Raw genomic sequence first — 19,929 nt, 5'->3', positions numbered from 1 at the left:
TTGTGCTTGCTGGGTTAGTGCTTTTTTGTTTGTTCATGGTTAACTAATGTGTTTTTACATTTGTTTGTAGAGGTGTTGCACACTTTTTCACTTTAGATACGATACTGATGTTGGAGCATTTGGTTAATACTGATTTTGATCCGGTACGATATCAGCACGAATCACACACACTTTTATCATGTTGTAGTGTGGACTGTTAGAAAAGGTTTAATCAGGGGAAATGAGTCAAACAGAGAGCAACACATGAAAAACACTAACCTATTTATCACTAACCATCTGGAATTGATGTATGCTGTCTTTAAGTTGAAGTGGAGTGGTAGTTGTTGTTTTTTGCAACACATAGTGGCCACATCCATCCATTTTCTACCGCTTATTCCCTTCGGGGTCGCGGGGGGCGCTGGAGCCTATCTCAGCTACAATCGGGCGGAAGGCGGGGTACACCTTGGACAAGTCGCCACCTCATCACAGGGCCAACACAGATAGACATACAACATTCACACTCACATTCACACACTAGGGCCAATTTTAGTGTTGCCAATCAACCTATCCCCAGGTGCATGTCTTTGGAGGTGGGAGGAAGCCGGAGTACCCGGAGGGAACCCACGCAGTCACGGGGAGGACATGCAAACTCCACACAGAAAGATCCCGAGCCTGAACCCAGGACTACTCAGGACCTTCGTATTGTGAGGCAGACACACTAACCCCTCTTCCACCGTGATGCCCATATAGTGGCCACAATAATTCTTTAAATTGCTCATGACGGCGTACGTTGCACGATGCGGACACGTCTGTTACTGGAGACTTTGCATATGTGATATGCAACTATAACTATTTGATACTTGTTAATATTGATAAATGTCATGTTTTATTGTTCCAACCGAGGACACTTATTACGCGGTTTGTCTGGCTTGTTTGCAATTGTTTGCTTAGTTGTTGTGTAGCTGCTCGCCTGCCGTGTTTACCTTCTGTGAATGTTTTTACTAAAATGCAAGACCAACTTTGTTTACCGATTGGAGGGAATTCAGCTGGCCTCTGGCTGTCCACATTTGAGATGAAGGGCAATATAATCCGATACTGGTTTCATGCTGATATCAGACCAGGACATCCCGACTTGTCTGGTAATTCAAAGGTATCGCTTTTTTAAATTGTACTGTACATTGAGAAGTAGAGAAGGGTCACACAAGCATCCAATTACAGTCACTTACTTATTCATTTAGATGATTCCTGTGTTAATTATTCAAGCCTGTCTGCTCTTTTGTTAGTTTCACAATGGTTTGCTTCCCTGCTGCGTCACTATTCACACTTAAATATTAGCGCATGAACTGAAAGAAAATTCAAGTCAAAACATTATGTTGTGTAAGTCTATATCAAAGTGTGTAAAGAAACACTTCCGTTTTAGCTTTAGCGCTGCTGCAGTATTTGTATTTTCTTTTTTTGGACCAAATATCACGAGATTAGGTGAGGCTGTCATCGCGAGACTTTCCGCCAGCCTCTCGCCTGCGTCCCGCTGGTAACCTGCCGTGTGCGGTAAGTGGAAATGAAATTTAAACGGAGAAAAAGTGCCGACATTTTTGCCATGATACACAAAACTATTAATAGTTATGTCCTCGTTGTGACATGTAAAAAACGTGTTGTTGTTTTAAAAAAAATCACGCGGTCGTTTATCGACGACATCATGCGTCCTAGTCGTGACGGTAGGAGGATTGCGGTACACATTGTAACGCCGTGGGTAACGTGGTGCGTTTTCTCATCTCAAAGAGGGCAAATAATATCCCGTGAATATTTCATACGAAAAGAGAGAACACAGCGCCTGTTTCATCGTCTTCATCATCCCCTTGCAGTTGGACATCATTGCGAGACAATACATTAGGTACAGCTGCAGTATAATGCAAACAGCTTATTGCCTTCATTGGGCTACTTCATGCCTTTTCATGGCCGAAACAGCATTATTGCTGATTACTTGCTGGAATAAAAATGTTTACACTGACACAATTTTTCATTTTTCATTTTTTTTATTTATCTCCTTCATTGATGTGCATCTTTGATCGATAGACAATTATACCACAATTATTCAATTTTACATTTACACACCAATGCCTGAGAAGGAGCAGGATGAAGAAAAATCTTATATTTTCCTGCCCCCTTCAACATAATACGTAGTCTTACTTAATGATATCATATAAACCAACAATTACATCCAAATATAACGAAAACAAACAAAAAAAACATACAAAAAAAACCACAAGTGCAAAACTTCATGAAGTACAAAACGAACAAAAAAACAAAAGTAATACACACCTCACGGGATGATACAAAACTAGGCAAAAAATAAGTAAAATAATAAATATAAAGCAAAATATAAACACTTATGGCTGTCCATATGATCTTATTGTTCTGTCTTTATATATTTTTTTCAATTGGAATATATTTTTACAATCTTTTATCTCATTGTAAAGAGAATTCCATAGTTTAACCTTTTTAACCCTAATTGAATTAAGAGATCTCATCATACATCATTATTTATATTACATGTATACTGTGTATATGTACATAATTTATAAAAAAAAAAATTAACGTCATTTGTTATATACATGTTACAGGTTATATATCTTGTATTATTGAATGTATCAAATGTGATGAATATTTAATGGACCACAATGGAAACAAGACTTTTGGCTTTTTATGCCATCCATTTGCCTTTTTAAAGCATTACATGGATTCAATTCTTTAAGATGTCAATAAACTTCTCAATCAATCAATCAAAAAACATAGTATAAGTATTGTATAGTATGAATACATGTATTGGAGTCAGATGAGGCCAGGGGTGTAGCACCAAATTCTGGGCCCCGTACGCAAGACTCCTAAAGGGCCCCCCATCCGACCCTAAACCCAACGTTGCCGCTCCATACACACACTTGGTATGTTTCGCACCAAAAAGTAATTATTCCATGGATTTGGTTTAAACCAGTTTTTTTAAAACACATGTTTTTGACTTTTTAAAGATGCAACTATAAATATAAATAAATGATAAATGGGTTATACTTGTATAGCGCTTTTCTACCTTCAAGGTACTCAAAGCGCTTTGACAGTATTTCCACATTCACCCATTCACACACACATTCACACACTGATGGCGGGAGCTGCCATGCAAGGCGCTAACCAGCAGCCATCAGGAGCAAGGGGTGAAGTGTCTTGCCCAAGGACACAACGGACGTGACTAGGATGGTAGAAGGTGGGGACTATCATATCTAGAGATAGGTAACTCCCCTAAGAATTCGGTTGTGTCTTAAAAATATAAGTCTTTCTTTTTCCTTTACAAAAGAAGGGCCAACAAATTCATTATAAAGTGGCCAGTTTATGATTTTAGACAATAATACAACCTGTCATTATTTATTATATGATTTTAAATATGTCAAGTTTCCCTTTACTTCAGAGCAGTGGTTCTTAACCTGAGTTCGATCCAACCCTAGGGGTTCGGTGAGTTGGCCTCAGGAGTTCGGCGGAGGTCAAGACACACCCGACTCATCGTGTAAATAAAAACTTCTCCCTATTGGCGTATTATGGATACCCCCGAACAATGTTCCCTCTAATTTTCCATCTGATTTGCAGGTGTGTAATTTGTTGTGAGTTTATGCACTGTGTTGGTTTTGTTCTTTGAACAAGGTGATGTTCATGCACGGTTCATTTTGTGCACCAGTAAAAAAACATATAACTTTGTCTTGAATTGAAAAAAAAAACATTTTATTTTTCACTAAAGAAGGGTTCGGTGAATGCGCATATGAAACTGGTGGGGTTCGGCACCTCCAACAAGGTTAAGAACCACTTCTTCAGAGTGGGGCTGCAACTACTAATCGATTAAATCGATTAAAATCGATTATAAAAATAGGTGGCGATTTATTTAGTCATCGATTCGTTGGATCTATGCTTTGGGCATGCTCAAAGGCAATTTTTTAATTTTTTTATTTATTTTTATTTTTTATTTTTTTATAAACCTTTATTTATAAACTGCAACATGTACAAACAGCTGAGAAACAATCATCAAAATAAGTATGGTGCCAGTATGCTGCGGTTTTTTTTCAATAAAATACTGGAAAGAATAGAAATGTAGTTTGTCTCTTTTATCCGATTATTAATCGATTAATCGAAGTAATAATCGACAGATTAATCGATTATCAAATTAATCGTTAGTTGCAGCCCTACTTCAGAGTGTAAAGTAGAGATTTGCTGATTCACAGCTAATTATCATTATTGGATAATACAAAACACAATAATACATTATTATTATTATGTTTATATTAATATTAGTAGGGATTAACCAATTATTGGCCGGGTCGATTATTGGCGCCGATATTTGGCATTTTGACATTTATTGGCATCGGCCTTTTTTATCGGTTTCGGCTTTTAAAAAAAAATATTGATAATAAATCAAAATATTTAACTTCTATTACCACCATTACTATCATTTTAAATGTAGTAAGCATCAAACAAGCGTCTGCCTTGTTTTAATCCGACAGGACTCATTTAAAACTGGTCAGATTGGCTTAGACATAGTCGCGCCTCTCTTTCCAGCATTGTCCCACCCAGGGCTCCCTCTGATCGGTTACTAAAATGTGGATTGTTACAATCAGGTTTTGATAAAGATGTAAATAATAAATCCAATGTTTCTGCTTAAATATTGATTTTGATGATCTGTTTTGTACTTTATATCATCTTAATAACTTTTTCCATTTTGTAATTAAGTGTAATATTGCGAGGCGATCAACACTTGTGAATTTGGAATCATTTAATCAATCACAGTTTATGCTATTAAGGGATACAAATTATTTCAGGGAAATATTACTTTTTTCAAATTTTTATTCGACTTTAATAAGAGATGCTACTGTGAAACTTCCTGCACCTTTTGTTTTTGTTTGTTTTTGTTTACTTGCTTCTTGAATAAACATGTTTCCTGCATTTAAACAAAGTTAAGTGTTGGAGTTTGTAATAGTTGTATTCGAAATTTTGACTCCAATATGTCAATTTTACAGTAAATTAATATCAGCTCCAAAAATCAATTATCCTTCACCACAAATAATCGGTATTGGTATCTTCCCTAAAAAATCATATCGGCTGATCTCTAAATATTAGTGCATCTCCTGGGATTTAAGTTAAGCCTATTCCCGTCTTTAAAACCTAGTGACACCTCTGTTTGCAACTTTAAAAGAGGGTCTTTGAATGCACCACTGTTATTGCAATGAGATGCAAAAGTGAAACTTGTACATAACTTTCTCCTATGCTGCCACAAATAAACGTAATGTATTTTTACTTTCTTCTATCACCTCATCCTTGTTTAAAAAATGCTTAAAGGTGAGCTTTGAAGACATTATGATTTCTGCGTTTAGTAAAGTGTTCAATTCGAGGGTTGTCACTATCCAGGTGGAATGAACCACTTTGTATTTTAGGGGGGTGGAGGTAGTCTTGTACACTCTTAATTTGATTCAAGCAAACTTATTATTGAACCTTGACAGATATATTTATTTTATAGTATTATTTAAGACGTTTTCATAACTCGCATCTTTAAATGGCAAACAAATATATTCAAAATCTTCAGTACAAAAGTCACCCCTGTGCTTGGGGGCCAAGTATAACATCTCCACTTCAACATGAGGAATTATGCATTGCAATACATTGTTAAATTGATATTAGTAATAAGACATTAGCATTTTATTAAAGGCATCATTTTGGGAATCTATTGTTATTATGTGCCTAATGATCTGGCCTGCATAAACTGAACACAAATATTGGCATAAAGTAGACCTAAGGCAGAGTCTGTAAAAAAAGAGGTAATTACACAGCATCTGAATTGTTGCTGCATTTGTGCGAGTAAAAGCTAACATTTCTGTTGCAGTTGACGAGTGAGCCACCGGTCGTCATGGGCAACATCTTTGGAAACCTGTTGAAGAGCCTGATAGGCAAAAAAGAGATGAGGATCCTCATGGTGGGGCTTGACGCTGCTGGGAAAACCACCATTCTTTACAAGCTGAAGCTGGGCGAGATTGTCACTACCATCCCCACAATTGGTGTGTAAGGACACAACCACACATGGCTTCTTATTTTTTTCAAACTACTGAATCCCTGAAACTCTTGTTTTCTGCTTATTCAGGTTTCAATGTTGAGACGGTGGAGTACAAGAACATCAGCTTCACTGTGTGGGATGTGGGCGGCCAGGACAAAATCCGTCCTTTGTGGAGACACTACTTCCAAAACACTCAGGGTAAGCCCGACTTATGTTGAAGGGAATAGTGGCTAATACGGTGGAACCTCGATGTACAAACTTAAATAGTTGTTGAACATGGTTTTGCAAAACGAAAAGTTTGTATAGTGAAGCAGAGTTCCCTTTAAAGCCCCACTTAAGAATTTTCAGTTTCGGTTGATTTTGGCGACACCAGTGGACCAAAGTGCTAGTGTTTTGCCAGAAGGAAACTACATTTCTCATGATGATGTAGCGTCAAACTGACATGATGTCCTCTGTAAAATTGGCACAAATATTACGTCTCTAATGGCTAAGCTGATGTTAAATAGCAGACACTATCAAGAAAGGATCTTGGATGGCGCTACAAACATGATTCTACTACCAAGAATGTATCGGGGTGGATGCAGGTCCGAAGCGAAGAAAGACTGGCGCAATATTTTTTTCGAAGGAGGTACTATTGGCCTAGTGGTTAGAGTGTCCGCCCTGAGATTGGTAGGTTATGAGTTCAAACCCCGGCCGAGTCATACCAAAGACTATAAAAATGGCACCCATTACCTCCCTGCTTGGCACTCAGCATCAAGGGTTAGAATTGGGGGTTAAATCACCAAAAATGATTCCCGGGCGCGGCACCGATGCTGCCCACTGCTCCCCTCACCTCCCAGGGGGTGAACAAGGGGATGGGTCAAATGCAGAGGAGAAATTTCACCACACCTAGTGTGTGTGTGACAATCATTGGTACTTTAACTTTACTTTACTTTACTAGTAAAACTATCAAGCTGGTGGCTGTTTATTGCTACCAAGCAAATTTTCGATAGCTAACATTAGCATTAGCAACATATATTTAAAAAATGCACACTTTGAAGACACTAATGGATGTATACACATATATATATATATATATATATATATATATATATATATATATATATATATATATATATATATATATATATATATATATATACAGGTAAAAGCCAGTAAATTAGAATATTTTGAAAAACTTGATTTATTTCAGTAATTGCATTCAAAAGGTGTAACTTGTACATTATATTTATTCATTGCACACAGACTGATGCATTCAAATGTTTATTTCATTTAATTTTGATGATTTGAAGTGGCAACAAATGAAAATCCAAAATTCCGTGTGTCACAAAATTAGAATATTACTTAAGGCTAATACAAAAAAGGGATTTTTAGAAATGTTGGCCAACTGAAAAGTATGAAAATGAAAAATATGAGCATGTACAATACTCAATACTTGGTTGGAGCTCCTTTTGCCTCAATTACTGCGTTAATGCGGCGTGGCATGGAGTCGATGAGTTTCTGGCACTGCTCAGGTGTTATGAGAGCCCAGGTTGCTCTAATAGTGGCCTTCAACTCTTCTGCGTTTTTGGGTCTGGCATTCTGCATCTTCCTTTTCACAATACCCCACAGATTTTCTATGGGGCTAAGGTCAGGGGAGTTGGCGGGCCAATTTAGAACAGAAATACCATGGTCCGTAAACCAGGCACGGGTAGATTTTGCGCTGTGTGCAGGCGCCAAGTCCTGTTGGAACTTGAAATCTCCATCTCCATAGAGCAGGTCAGCAGCAGGAAGCATGAAGTGCTCTAAAACTTGCTGGTAGACGGCTGCGTTGACCCTGGATCTCAGGAAACAGAGTGGACCGACACCAGCAGATGACATGGCACCCCAAACCATCACCCAACCATGCAAATTTTGCATTTCCTTTGGAAATCGAGGTCCCAGAGTCTGGAGGAAGACAGGAGAGGCACAGGATCCACGTTGCCTGAAGTCTAGTGTAAAGTTTCCACCATCAGTGATGGTTTGGGGTGCCATGTCATCTGCTGGTGTCGGTCCACTCTGTTTCCTGAGATCCAGGGTCAACGCAGCCGTCTACCAGCAAGTTTTAGAGCACTTCATGCTTCCTGCTGCTGACCTGCTCTATGGAGATGGAGATTTCAAGTTCCAACAGGACTTGGCGCCTGCACACAGCGCAAATTCTACCCGTGCCTGGTTTACGGACTATGGTATTTCTGTTCTAAATTGGCCCGCCAACTCCCCTGACCTTAGCCCCATAGAAAATCTGTGGGGTATTGTGAAAATGAAGATGCAGAATGCCAGACCCAAAAACGCAGAAGAGTTGAAGGCCACTATCAGAGCAACCTGGGCTCTCATAACACCTGAGCAGTGCCAGAAACTCATCGACTCCATGCCACGCCGCATTAACGCAGTAATTGAGGCAAAAGGAGCTCCAACCAAGTATTGAGTATTGTACATGCTCATATTTTTCATTTTCATACTTTTCAGTTGGCCAACATTTCTAAAAATCCCTTTTTTGTATTAGCCTTAAGTAATATTCTGATTTTGTGACACACGGAATTTTGGATTTTCATTTGTTGCCACTTCAAATCATCAAAATTAAATGAAATAAACATTTGAATGCATCAGTCTGTGTGCAATGAATAAATATAATGTACAAGTTACACCTTTTGAATGCAATTACTGAAATAAATCAAGTTTTTCAAAATATTCTAATTTACTGGCTTTTACCTGTATATATATATATATACACCGTATTTTTCTGAGTATAAGTCGCACCGGAGTATAAGTCGCACCTGCCGAAAATGCATAATAAAGAAGGAAAAAAAACATATATAAATCGCACTGTGAAAAAAACTGCGACTTATAGTCCGAAATATACGGTATTAGAGATGTCCTATAATATAGGCCTGCCGATATTATCGGCCGATAAATGCGTTAAAATGTAATATCGGAAATTATCGGTATCGGGTGTTTTTATTTTCGGTATCGGTTTTTTGGTGTTTTTTTTTTGTTTTTTTTTAATTAAATCAACATAAAAAACACAACATACACTTACAATTAGTGCACCAACCCAAAAAACCTTCCTCCCCCATTTACACTCATTCACACTCATTCACACAAAAGGGTTGTTTCTTTCTGTTATTAATATTCTGGTTCCTACATTATATATCAATATATATCAATACAGTCTGCAAGGGATACAATCCGTAAGCACACATGATTGTGCGTGCTGCTGGTCCACTAATAGTGCTAACCTTTAACAGTTAATTTTACTCATTTTCATTAATTACTAGTTTCAATGTAACTGTTTTTATATTGTTTTACTTTCTTTTTTATTCAAGAAAATGTTTTTAATTTATTTATCTTATTTTATTTTATTAATTTTATTAAAAGTACCTTATCTTCACCATATATATATATATATATATATATATATATATATATATATATGTATGTCCAACGTAGCAAGAGGGTAATGGCTCTTTTTTTTTATCCAAACAACGCAACTAAAACAGCCAGTCCAACAGTCAATACGTGCACAGACACACAATAGTCTCTTTGATTTGGTGCTCTCCAAAACGTTACCAACCATTTGGCTACAATAAAAAAACAAACAAAGGAAAATCATTTTTACCTTGTGCCCTTGTGTTGGTAAATATTGTGGCTTTTTTTTAATAGTTTCGGGGTTTCGGAGTTGTTAACGGCAATCCTTCATTGGCGTTGGTCCTGGTAGTGCCTTTACCCCAACTGTATTATAGGCTACGTCCGCTTCAGGATGTTTAAAAAAAATCTTGGTCTTATCACTGTTAAAAACTTGATGCAGTAGAATACCCCTGCACCGATAAAATCCTCGAAGCATGGCTGTAACTACCATTGAGGACACCGAGGTCATGTCCTCTGTATTTTTTTTAAAACTGACAGCTGGGTTATGCTCCAAAGTTCTTCTTCCAATGTTGTGATGTGTGATTTTAAAGAAATGTGATAAATATATTCATTTCAAGTGGGGGTTCATTCTAAATGCGTGTTTAAAACATCAACATTTTAGTATCATTGTGTGACGCTTAAGTGATTGTGATATTATTTTAAGAGATGATAGTAATGTATTTGTAATGTGTTCTAGTTACACGGTACAAAGAAGTACAAAAGACAATGCGAGAAATAAAAGTCGTACTAGTTGAACTCAACGCTGTGCTTATTGATGCCAAGGGCTGCTGGTTTGCTACATAAATAGACTTACACTTAGACAAACTTTATTGATCCACAAGGGAAATTGTTCAAAAAATTAAATACAATAACTACTGTAATGACGTGACTCGAGTCGTTATCAAAGGTTTATCAGCTTTCAATGGAAGTCGTTACAGTCGACGCCAAAAAAAACACTTAAGACACCAACAGAACCGTATTACTTCGTCATTTCTATCACTCAACACACGTGGGAACCGAATGTTCTCCACATTGTCCGCCTACGTCCGCCCTTTCTCAGCCTTCTAGCTAATCAACATGCAGAACACATGCAAACAAAGACAAACATTGTCAGGGAAAGCTGCACGTAACACAACTGTTAGACTTCCTTTTTATTGTCATTCAAATTTGAACTTTACAGCACAGATAAGAACAAAATTTCGTTACATAAGCTCATGGTAGTGCAGGATAAAAAAGCAATAAGGTGCATATATAAATAAATAAATATATATAAATAATATATAAATATATATATAAAATAAATAAATATATATAAATAAATAAATAGATTACTGTACAGATAAATATATTGCACTTTTTCACATGCGTCCACGTTTATGGATGTATGTTATATTGTCTTTTTTATTCCAGCGAGTTAATCCATTTTGGGGGGAGTTGAGGGGATAATTTAATTATGATGCGTTCAAGAGTCTTACGGCCTGAGGGAAGAAGCTGTTACAGAACCTGGAGGTTCTGCTTCGGAGGCTGCGGAACCTCTTTCTAGAGTCCAGCAGTGAAAACAGTCCTAGGTGGGGGTGGGAGGAGTCTTTGCAGATTTTCTGAGTCCTGGTCAGGCAGCGGCTTTTTGCGGTCTCCTGGATAGGAGGAAGAGGAGTCCTGATGATCTTTTCTGCCGTCCTCACCACTCTCTGGAGAGACTTCCAGTCTGAGGCATTGCAGGCTCATTCACTCCTGTAGCTCAGTGCAATCTGACAATTATTTTTTTGACTTTACACTACTATTGTGGGAATATTTGAATACTACTACTCAAACCACAAACACTACTCAAGTCAGACAACCGGCATTTTGTGGTTTTATGTGGAGCCTGATTTAAATGAAAAGTGCTGTAAACAAACAATAGCAAGACAAACAGAACCAATATCTCAACCCATGTGCTTATTAACCTTTAAGCAAAAATGTTTATAAAAACATCACCTACCCAAATGGCTATTGTATTAGCCTCGTAGCATTAGCTCTATTAGCATCATTTATTTTAAAACACAATCACTGCTAGTGTCACTACAAACAAAACATAATGATCAACAATAATAAAGGCTTCTAAACTATGAGTGTGTAATACACATACTTACTTTGTTATTAACTCAAATGATGATGATGACAAATTGAGCTGTCCACAAAGGTGCCTGACTAAATTACAAACAAGCAGAACACCATGCAATAAGGAGAACAGAGTAACACTAATTAGACATTCAAAATAACAAAATAATTTTTATTGCACAAAGGTGTACATTCCTTAGATCAGTGTTTTTCAACCTTTTTTGAGCCAAGGCGCATTTTTTTGTTTGAAAAAATCCGGAGGCACGCCACCAGCAGAAATCATTAAAAAATGAAACTCAGTGGACAATAAAAAGTCGTTGTCGCAATTGTTGGATATGAATTTAAACCATAACCAAACATGCATCACTATAGCTCTTGTCTCAAAGTAGGTGTACTGTCACCACCTGTCACATCACCCCCTGACTTATTTGAGTTTTTTGCTGTTTTCCCGTGCGTAGTGTTTTAGTTCTTGTCTTGTGCTCCTATTTTGGTGGCTTTTCCTGTTTTGTTGGTATTTTCCTGTTGCAGTCTTCCTTTGAGCGCTATTCCCCGCACCTGCTTTGTTTTAGCAATCAAGAACATTTAAGGTGTTGCTATCTTTTTTTGTGTGGACATTGTTGATTGTCATGTCCTGTACGGATGTACTTTGTGGACGATGTCTGCTCCACACGCTGTAAGTCTTTGCTGTCGTCCAGCGGCTCTACTCTGAGTCTCTCCCGGATGACCGAGCTCCTCACCCTATCTCTGAGGGTGATCCCAGACATCTTGAAACTCATTTCTACCACTTGTATTAGCGACATTGTCCTTTCGGTCATTACCCAAAGCTCCTGACAATAGGTGAGGGTAAGGAACATAGACTGACCTGTAAATCGAGAGCTTCATCTTCTGGCTCAGCTCCTTCTTCACCACAACAGACCGGTGCAGTGATTGCATCCCTGCATACGCCGCACCAATCCGTCTATCAATCTCGCTTTCTATTCTTCCCTGACTCGTGAACAAGACCCCGAGATACTTGAATTCCTCCACTTGAGGCAGAACTTAATTCCAGACCCGAGGGGTGCAGTCCACCCTTTTTCAACTGAGCACCAGGGCCTCGGATTTGGAGGCTCTGATTCTCATCCCAGTAGCCTTACACTCGGCTAAAAACCGCCCCAGTGAACGCTGCAGGTCCCAGCCTGACGAAGCCAACCTGACCACATCATCTGCAAAAAGCAGAGATGCAATCCTCTGGCCACCAAACTGGAAACCGTCCACACCCTGACTACGCCTAGAAATTCTGTCTATAAAGATAATGAACAGGATCGGTGACAAAGGGCAGCCTTGGCGGAGTCCAACGTCCTCTGGGAACATGTCTGACTTATTACCGGCAATGCGAACCAGACTCCCGCTCCGCTTGTACAAGGACTGTATGGCCCGTAGAAACGGACCCTGGACCCCGTACTCCTGGAGCACCTCCCACAGGAAACAGCGAGGGACATGATCGAAGGCCTTTTCTAAATCCAAAAAACACATGTGGACTGGTTGAGCAAACTCCCATGCCCACTCCAGTACCCTAGTGAGGGTATAAATCTGGACCTGTGTTCCACGACCAGGACGAAAACCAAATTGTTCCTCCTGAATCCGAGGCTCGACTAACGGAATAGACTTTCCCCGGGAGGGTGAGAAGTGTGATCCCTCTATAATTGGAACATAGCCATAGCCCCCTTTTTGAAAAGGGGGACCACCACTCCAGTCTGCCAATCCAGAGGTACCGCCCCAGACTTCCACGCTATGTTGAAGAGACGTGTCAGCCACGACGGTCCCACAACATCCAGAGCCTTGAAGATATTCGGGGCGAATCTTGTCGTCTCCTGGGGCCTTGCCACTGGGCAGTTTTTTGATTACCTCAGCAACTTTAGCTCCAGTGATGGACATGGACATGTCCATGTTTGTGACCTCGGACTCTGGAGATAATGATTATTTATGTGTTAAATATTTGTTTGCTTACTTATGGTATATTTATTTATCATTTATTTATTCACTGTTCTGTTACAAACGGAGAACAAAGAAATGGGACATAAAAAGGGGTAGGATTAAATAAACTCAGCTTCTTCCAACTCCTTTTCGGATGTGCTGTAATGAAGCAACTAGAAAAATGTTATGCATTACATTGTAATTGTATTGGGACGGCGTGGCGAAGTTGGTAGAGTGGCCGTGCCAGCAATCGGAGGGTTGCTGGTTACTGGGGTTCAATCCCCACCTTCTACCATCCTAGTCACGTCCGTTGTGTTCTTGGGCAAGACACTTCACCCCTTGCTCCTGATGGCTGCTGGTTAGCGCCTTGCATGGCAGCTCCCGCCATCAGTGTGTGAATGTGTGTGTGAATGGGGGAATGTGGAAATACTGTCAAAAGCGCTTTGAGTACCTTGAAGGTAGAAAAGCGCTATACAAGTATAACCCATTTTTTGTTTGCATTTTCAAAATAAACTGAAACTGAACAGAACTGAAGAACTTAAAAGTAAATTAAGCACTGCACCTGTATTGGGAGTCTTGGAGGGGGAAAAAACCCCTCTGTGGTCAAACAATTCACAATTATACTGAATGTTTAGGAAAAAATATGCTTTTAACATCACACCAAATGTTGGGTTGCCTTTGTTGTTTTTTACATTAGATATGGGTAAACTCATTAAACATAAAGGCTGAGTTGTTTGTATGTATTAATGTTTAAATGTATACACCGAGAATGCAGGACATTTCCCTGATTTAGTTTTTTTGGTTTTACAATGAATGCTCCTTTTCACAGGGTGACCGTTGGCACAGGAACAGATTATTTAATTTTCATTTTCATTTTCTACGGCAATATTGATTTCTTCGTGTTCAACATTATAGGTTCTGCTGTATTTCTTACTGTTGGTCTGCTGGTCTGTCTGCAGGTTTGATTTTTGTGGTGGACAGCAACGACCGTGAACGTGTGAACGAAGCCCGAGAGGAACTCATGAGGATGCTGGCTGAAGACGAGCTGCGGGATGCCGTTCTTCTCGTCTTTGCCAACAAGCAGGTACAGTGAAACCTTGATTTATGAACTTAATTGTTTTTTTAACTTGGTTTCTAAATCGAAAAGTTTGTATCGTGAAGCAAAGTTCATTTAGGAAACAATGTTAACATTAATAATTAGTTCCCGGTTAGACAAAAGTCCAAATTTAAGTTAAGGTTTGTAGACTTTGAACTAGGGCTGTGCGATATCGTATCGTCCGATCTCGATTAATATCACAATTTTTTTTTAAATTAAAGCGGATTGTTCTGTGGAGGAGTATCGTTAAGTTAAGTTAAGTTAAGTTAAAGTACCAATGATTGTCACACACACACTAGGTGTGGTGAAATTTGTCCTCTGCATTTGACCCCTCCCCTTGTTCCACCCCCTGGGAGGTGAGGGGAGGAGTGGGCAGCAGCGGTGGCCGCGCTTGGGAATCATTTGGTGATTTAACCCCCAATTCCAACCCTTGATGCTTAGTGCCAAGCAGGGAGGTAATGGGTCCCATTTTTATAGTCTTTGGTATGACTCGGCCGGGTTTTGAACTCACAACCTACCGATCTCAGGGCGGACACTCTAACCACTAGGTCATGTTTGATCAAGGTAATATATGCTAACAGCTGACAACTGTCTTATTGTCCATATCTATATTTGTGTTTACTAGAGGTGCAACAGGGCAGCACGGTGGAACAGTGCCTCACAATACGAAGGTCCTGAGTAGTCCTGGCTCGGGATCTTTCTGTGTGGAGTTTGCATGTTCTCCCCGTGGCTGCGTGGGTTCCCTCCGGTACTCCGGCTTCCTCCCACCTCCAAAAACATGCACCTGGGGATAGGTTGATTGGGAACACTAAATTGGCCCTAGTGTGTGAATGTGAGTGTGAATGTTGTCTGTCTATCTGTGTTGGCCCTGTGATGAGGTGGCGACTTGTCCAGGGTGTACCCCGCCTTCCGCCCGAATGCAGCTGAGATAGGCTCCAGCACCCCCCGCGACCCCAAAAGGGACAAGCGGTAGAGAATGGATGGATGGATAGAGGTGCAACAGTACAGTCTGTACCTGGTTTTAGGGCCATGATTTTGCTTCTTTTTTGGTACATTTTGTGGGGGTAAGGAGAAAGTTGTTTTGTTTTTTTGCTTGTCGTCACAAACATTCTGCAGTAAACAAAGTTTAATTGGTCTAGTGGATACTATTAGACTTTAACTTTAAGTTAACATTTACTAAACAACACTTTTTTAATGATTATTTATATTCTTTAATTACTTGTATACATCAGTGCTTCTCACCAGTGCTTTGGCAAGCAAGCGTTGACCCACTTTGTGGAGTTTTTAAAACTCAAATTCTGTATCTTATATTGCATGAAAATACATGAAAGTGCAGTTTGAATTTGAGGTACTGTAAAATAATGTATACCAACATATTAAACAAGTTTAATGATTATTTCAGGAACAAAATGTTTTTCATCCACAAACTCGAAAATGATTTGAACAAAAAGTGTCTGCAGAGTTTTTAGAACATGTCATATCAGAGGACTACAATATTTGCAGACACATAAACAAAAAGTCTGATTAAATAATATTTAGATATAAGAATGCCTTTTTTTTAATTAAATTTGTGGGTGTGTTGGGTGTGCAGCATTATTCCAAGCATCGTTGCTTCCCTACTGTTTACTACTGCAGTAATTTCTGATAAGAATTTCAGCCATGTTTTGATCAAGGAAATATTTAATATTTGTATTTAATAACAAGCTAAAGTGTGCTGAACACGCTGCTCTGCTAACACACGCACACACACAGAAGCCACTGTGGTGCCCTCACAAACAATCAGAAATCCTTAACTTTAACAACCATATTGCTACATTAATAAACATTTAAAAAAGTAAGATCCACCCACATCGACAAGGGGCTGGAGGTCCCTTCCGTGTCTGCGTGTGTGCTCTTCTGTTGCTTAAGGAGCGGCACCTGTCGTATATTTTCCTCGCTGTGCAATCAGTCAGCTTTGGCATATTTTTCCAGAAAAGTCTGGTGTCTTCACAGTTAAAACTTGTTGTGGCACGGTCATGGCGCCTGCTACGTCAATCTTCGTCAGTCGTACTTGCAAACGCCATTAATGTACAGTACTCGCAATTTTTTTTTATACCCACAGGGATTCCCTCCTTTTTTTCCATGCTGGATTGTTAGCCTTTTGGGGACTCATTTTGAGTTAGCAAATAAGACAAACCTAGTCAAAAGGAGATAAACAACACACGTACTGAATGAGGCGCTGAGAAGTGAGTGTCTTGTGCAGAAAGTGAGTGGAAGGCTCCGCCTTTGCTACAATGTTACACCCTGCGTTTTTGTCTGCAGGCGGGAAAATGAATGACTGAATGAAACGTTGGTATAGAAACATGGTTCACACTCTGTGGCGTACTTGGGCCGATTCGAAAGGTCGTAAATCAGAAGTTTGCAAATAAAGGGGTTCAAAAATCTAGGTTCTACTGTTTAGTCTTTTTTTGTTTCCCCCCCAGGACCTGCCCAACGCCATGAACGCAGCTGAGATCACCGACAAACTGGGCCTGCACTCCCTGCGCCACCGCCACTGGTACATTCAGGCCACCTGCGCCACCAGCGGTGACGGCCTCTATGAGGGCTTGGACTGGCTGGCCAATCAGCTGAAGAACAAAAAGTGAAGGGCGGGGCTTAGAGAGCGGGGAAAAGTCTGGTTGCCAGCTCCAAGTATGTGGATTCGTTCATGGAGAGGCGGTGCTGAAAAGCTTCTTGCAGGTGACTCAACATCCCCTATCTTATTCTTTTACTGGATTATTTATTGATTTGCTTGGATCTGCAGTGAGAGTTTGGGAATGTAACCTAAATGTCTTGCATTCTATACACTGGATACATAGTTATTGGGATGAACAGTGTAATTTTACTGTAAAGTCACATGTATTATCCCTCCTTTGCCGTGTCTATAATGCTTTCAGGGTCTAAAACGTGTGGTGGCGGGATGATAACTGTCCTTTCCTTTTCATACGCCATGTAAATAAGTGTCATAATAGTATAGCCGCAGTATCTTTGCTATTTCAGATTGTAAAAGGTCACATATTCATTGTCATTTGTCCAAACAAATGTTATATAGTAAGGAAGGATTTCCTACGGCCTCATCCCTGGGTGGATCTCGTGTGAGAGGAAGGTGGGGGGTTGCGATCATCATTTTGCTATTTAGTCTACATAGCGACTGGCGCTCTGGTCAAAGTTGGAATTGCCACAAAACACATTTTAAGATATTTACCACTCTACTGCCGTCTGCCGGCTAAAGTGTGTAGTGCGCCCCTCCCCCCAATTTGTCACGTTTCATGTGTCAGGTAAATTGCGACAAATGGGGCCAAATTAATCCCCTTCCTATTGTACAAAATAATGTACAACAGAGTAAAGTACATATTTTGCTTAAAGTATACATTTAGATTTTTTACAAAAATATTTATGATTGTATTTATTTTATCAATGTTCATTTATTCTGTTAAGTGCAACATTTATTTGACGATGGAGCCAAATAAACGAAGAGGCTCTCAAACTAACTGACAATGCTTTTCATTCTGTACACCAAGGCTGGCTTGCACTACTGCTGTATATAAGATGTGTACTGCAGACTACATCTTGCTATTGGCCAACATAGCCATTGGTGAGCAAGAGAAGGCTATTTAGTTCCTAATGTTCAACTCCATGGTGCATCATATCTGTCAATGCAATGGTTGCTACCATGATGCACAATATAACACATTATTGTTGTCCAACAGGTTATTTTCTGATGGATGTTGTAATTTGTGAACATGGGCATTTTTTTAATGTTGATGTTTTAACAAAAGGAGGCAAGCGAATGCATCAAAGGCATGTTAATATTGTACAAGATCTGTAATAAAATTAATCCTATAGCCTTGTTTTCTCAGACTTGTTAGTCTTGTGTCTTGCTGTTGGTTGAAAGCAATGTTGTACTGACATATATGATATGGGTGTAATGTCAACTGCCTTCTAATATGCAAATGCATGCTTTTCTGTGTCAGCACACATATATACATATATGAAAAGCATATTATGGTATTTGTGGTCAATGTTATATTGATGCCAGCATAATTACTGACAGCCGTGTGCGTGTGTGTGTGTAAGATGCTATCTATTGAGTTAAGTTTTGTGCAAACATTTGTTGTTGTGGCCTGATGTTCCTTGTGGTTAAATTCCACTTGACATGCAGGTATGTTCACATAAATAAATTGTAAGTCTTAAAGTATTTCCTCAACAACACACTTTGTTAGCAGACATATACAATAGACAAGAAAGAAGGTCAAGGTATTTATTCATTTTAAATAATGATAAAAACATTAGATTTTTGTGTTTGAGTGACTTCAATATTTCTGCCTCCACATGATTAATAAAGGAATCAAACTTTTTTTCTCTGATTTCCCTTGTTATCATTTATTGGTGCTGGTATCGGGTATTCTTGCACTGCAGGTATAAACGTGAACAAAAATATGGTCTATTTCTGAGTATTTGATGATAAAACAATGAATGGAGGAACAGGAAGCAGTAGAAGCAGCACGCAGGTAAGATTTGTTTTTGTTCCAGTAACCAGGCAAAATACAAACAATACTGTGCTGCTGGGACAGCAGGCAGGTCGCCAAGACATTTACCAAAAAGCAAACAAGGGAAAGCGATCTTAATATATCGTGAAACAAACATACCTGACGCTCGTGGCGAACATCAAGAAAGTTTTAAGCGTGGCAAACAAGAAAAAACGCAACTGTCACGTAAAGCGGACAAAAACCCTGCAAGGAAAGGCAGGGTGAGATGTACTTCTAAAGGGGAGTGATTAGTGGCGGCAGCAGGTGGAGACACTAATCAACAAACAGAAACGAGTGCGTGAGCTCAGGCACTTCTAGCAACAAGAACACAAACAAAAGACGACTCGGAGTGCTGACAACATAAATCTCCACTAAACTAAGAAGAACGACAACCAAACCAACACAGGACAGGACCGGTCATGACAATACAGATCCTTGATTTGAATATGTTTATCTAACTTAAATTTAAACTGTTTTTTTTTTACTTTTTGTGTCCTGTCCAGTCCCTGAGACAAATCATATTGTTGATGTAGATGTCCTTATGTGCTGTACAGATTTACTTTACAAAAGAGAAGTGTGGGATACTTCTCTTGTTGCCTTATTTGTATTTGAGTTTATTAAATGGATTTATTTTATGTTTGGCACAGCCGGACAGGAACAGGCGTGGATAACAAGAAGAAAGACAGTGAAAGTGAAATATATTTATATAGCGCTTTTCTCTAGTGACTCAAAGCGCTTTACATAGTGAAATCCAATAT

At 39.2% G+C, this 19,929-nt stretch overlaps 1 protein-coding gene across 1 annotated transcript; it reads left to right on the top strand.

Annotated features, from left to right (window-relative positions):
* The first annotated feature begins 1,463 nt into the window (after positions 1-1,463).
* arf3a (ADP-ribosylation factor 3a) lies at positions 1,464-18,503 on the top strand. Its single transcript, XM_061985985.2, has 5 exons — positions 1,464-1,527; positions 5,888-6,059; positions 6,143-6,253; positions 14,488-14,612; positions 17,087-18,503. The coding sequence occupies exons 2-5, from the start codon at positions 5,912-5,914 to the stop codon at positions 17,246-17,248; spliced, it is 546 nt and encodes a 181-aa protein (XP_061841969.1). The 5' UTR covers positions 1,464-1,527; positions 5,888-5,911; the 3' UTR covers positions 17,249-18,503.
* The last annotated feature ends 1,426 nt before the right edge of the window (positions 18,504-19,929 follow it).

Source organism: Nerophis lumbriciformis, linkage group LG01, assembly GCF_033978685.3.
Source record: "Nerophis lumbriciformis linkage group LG01, RoL_Nlum_v2.1, whole genome shotgun sequence".
In the NCBI taxonomy this organism is placed as follows: Eukaryota; Metazoa; Chordata; class Actinopteri; order Syngnathiformes; family Syngnathidae; genus Nerophis; species Nerophis lumbriciformis.
This window is presented reverse-complemented; position numbering and strand designations above follow the sequence as displayed.

Coding starts and splice junctions, on each gene's coding strand:
- arf3a (XM_061985985.2), top strand. CDS start 5,912: ATGGGCAACATCTTTGGAAACCTGTTGAAGAGCCTGATAGGCAAAAAA. Junction 6,060..6,142: donor CACTACCATCCCCACAATTG/GTGTGTAAGGAC, acceptor CTGCTTATTCAG/GTTTCAATGTTGAGACGGTG. Junction 6,254..14,487: donor CTACTTCCAAAACACTCAGG/GTAAGCCCGACT, acceptor GTCTGTCTGCAG/GTTTGATTTTTGTGGTGGAC.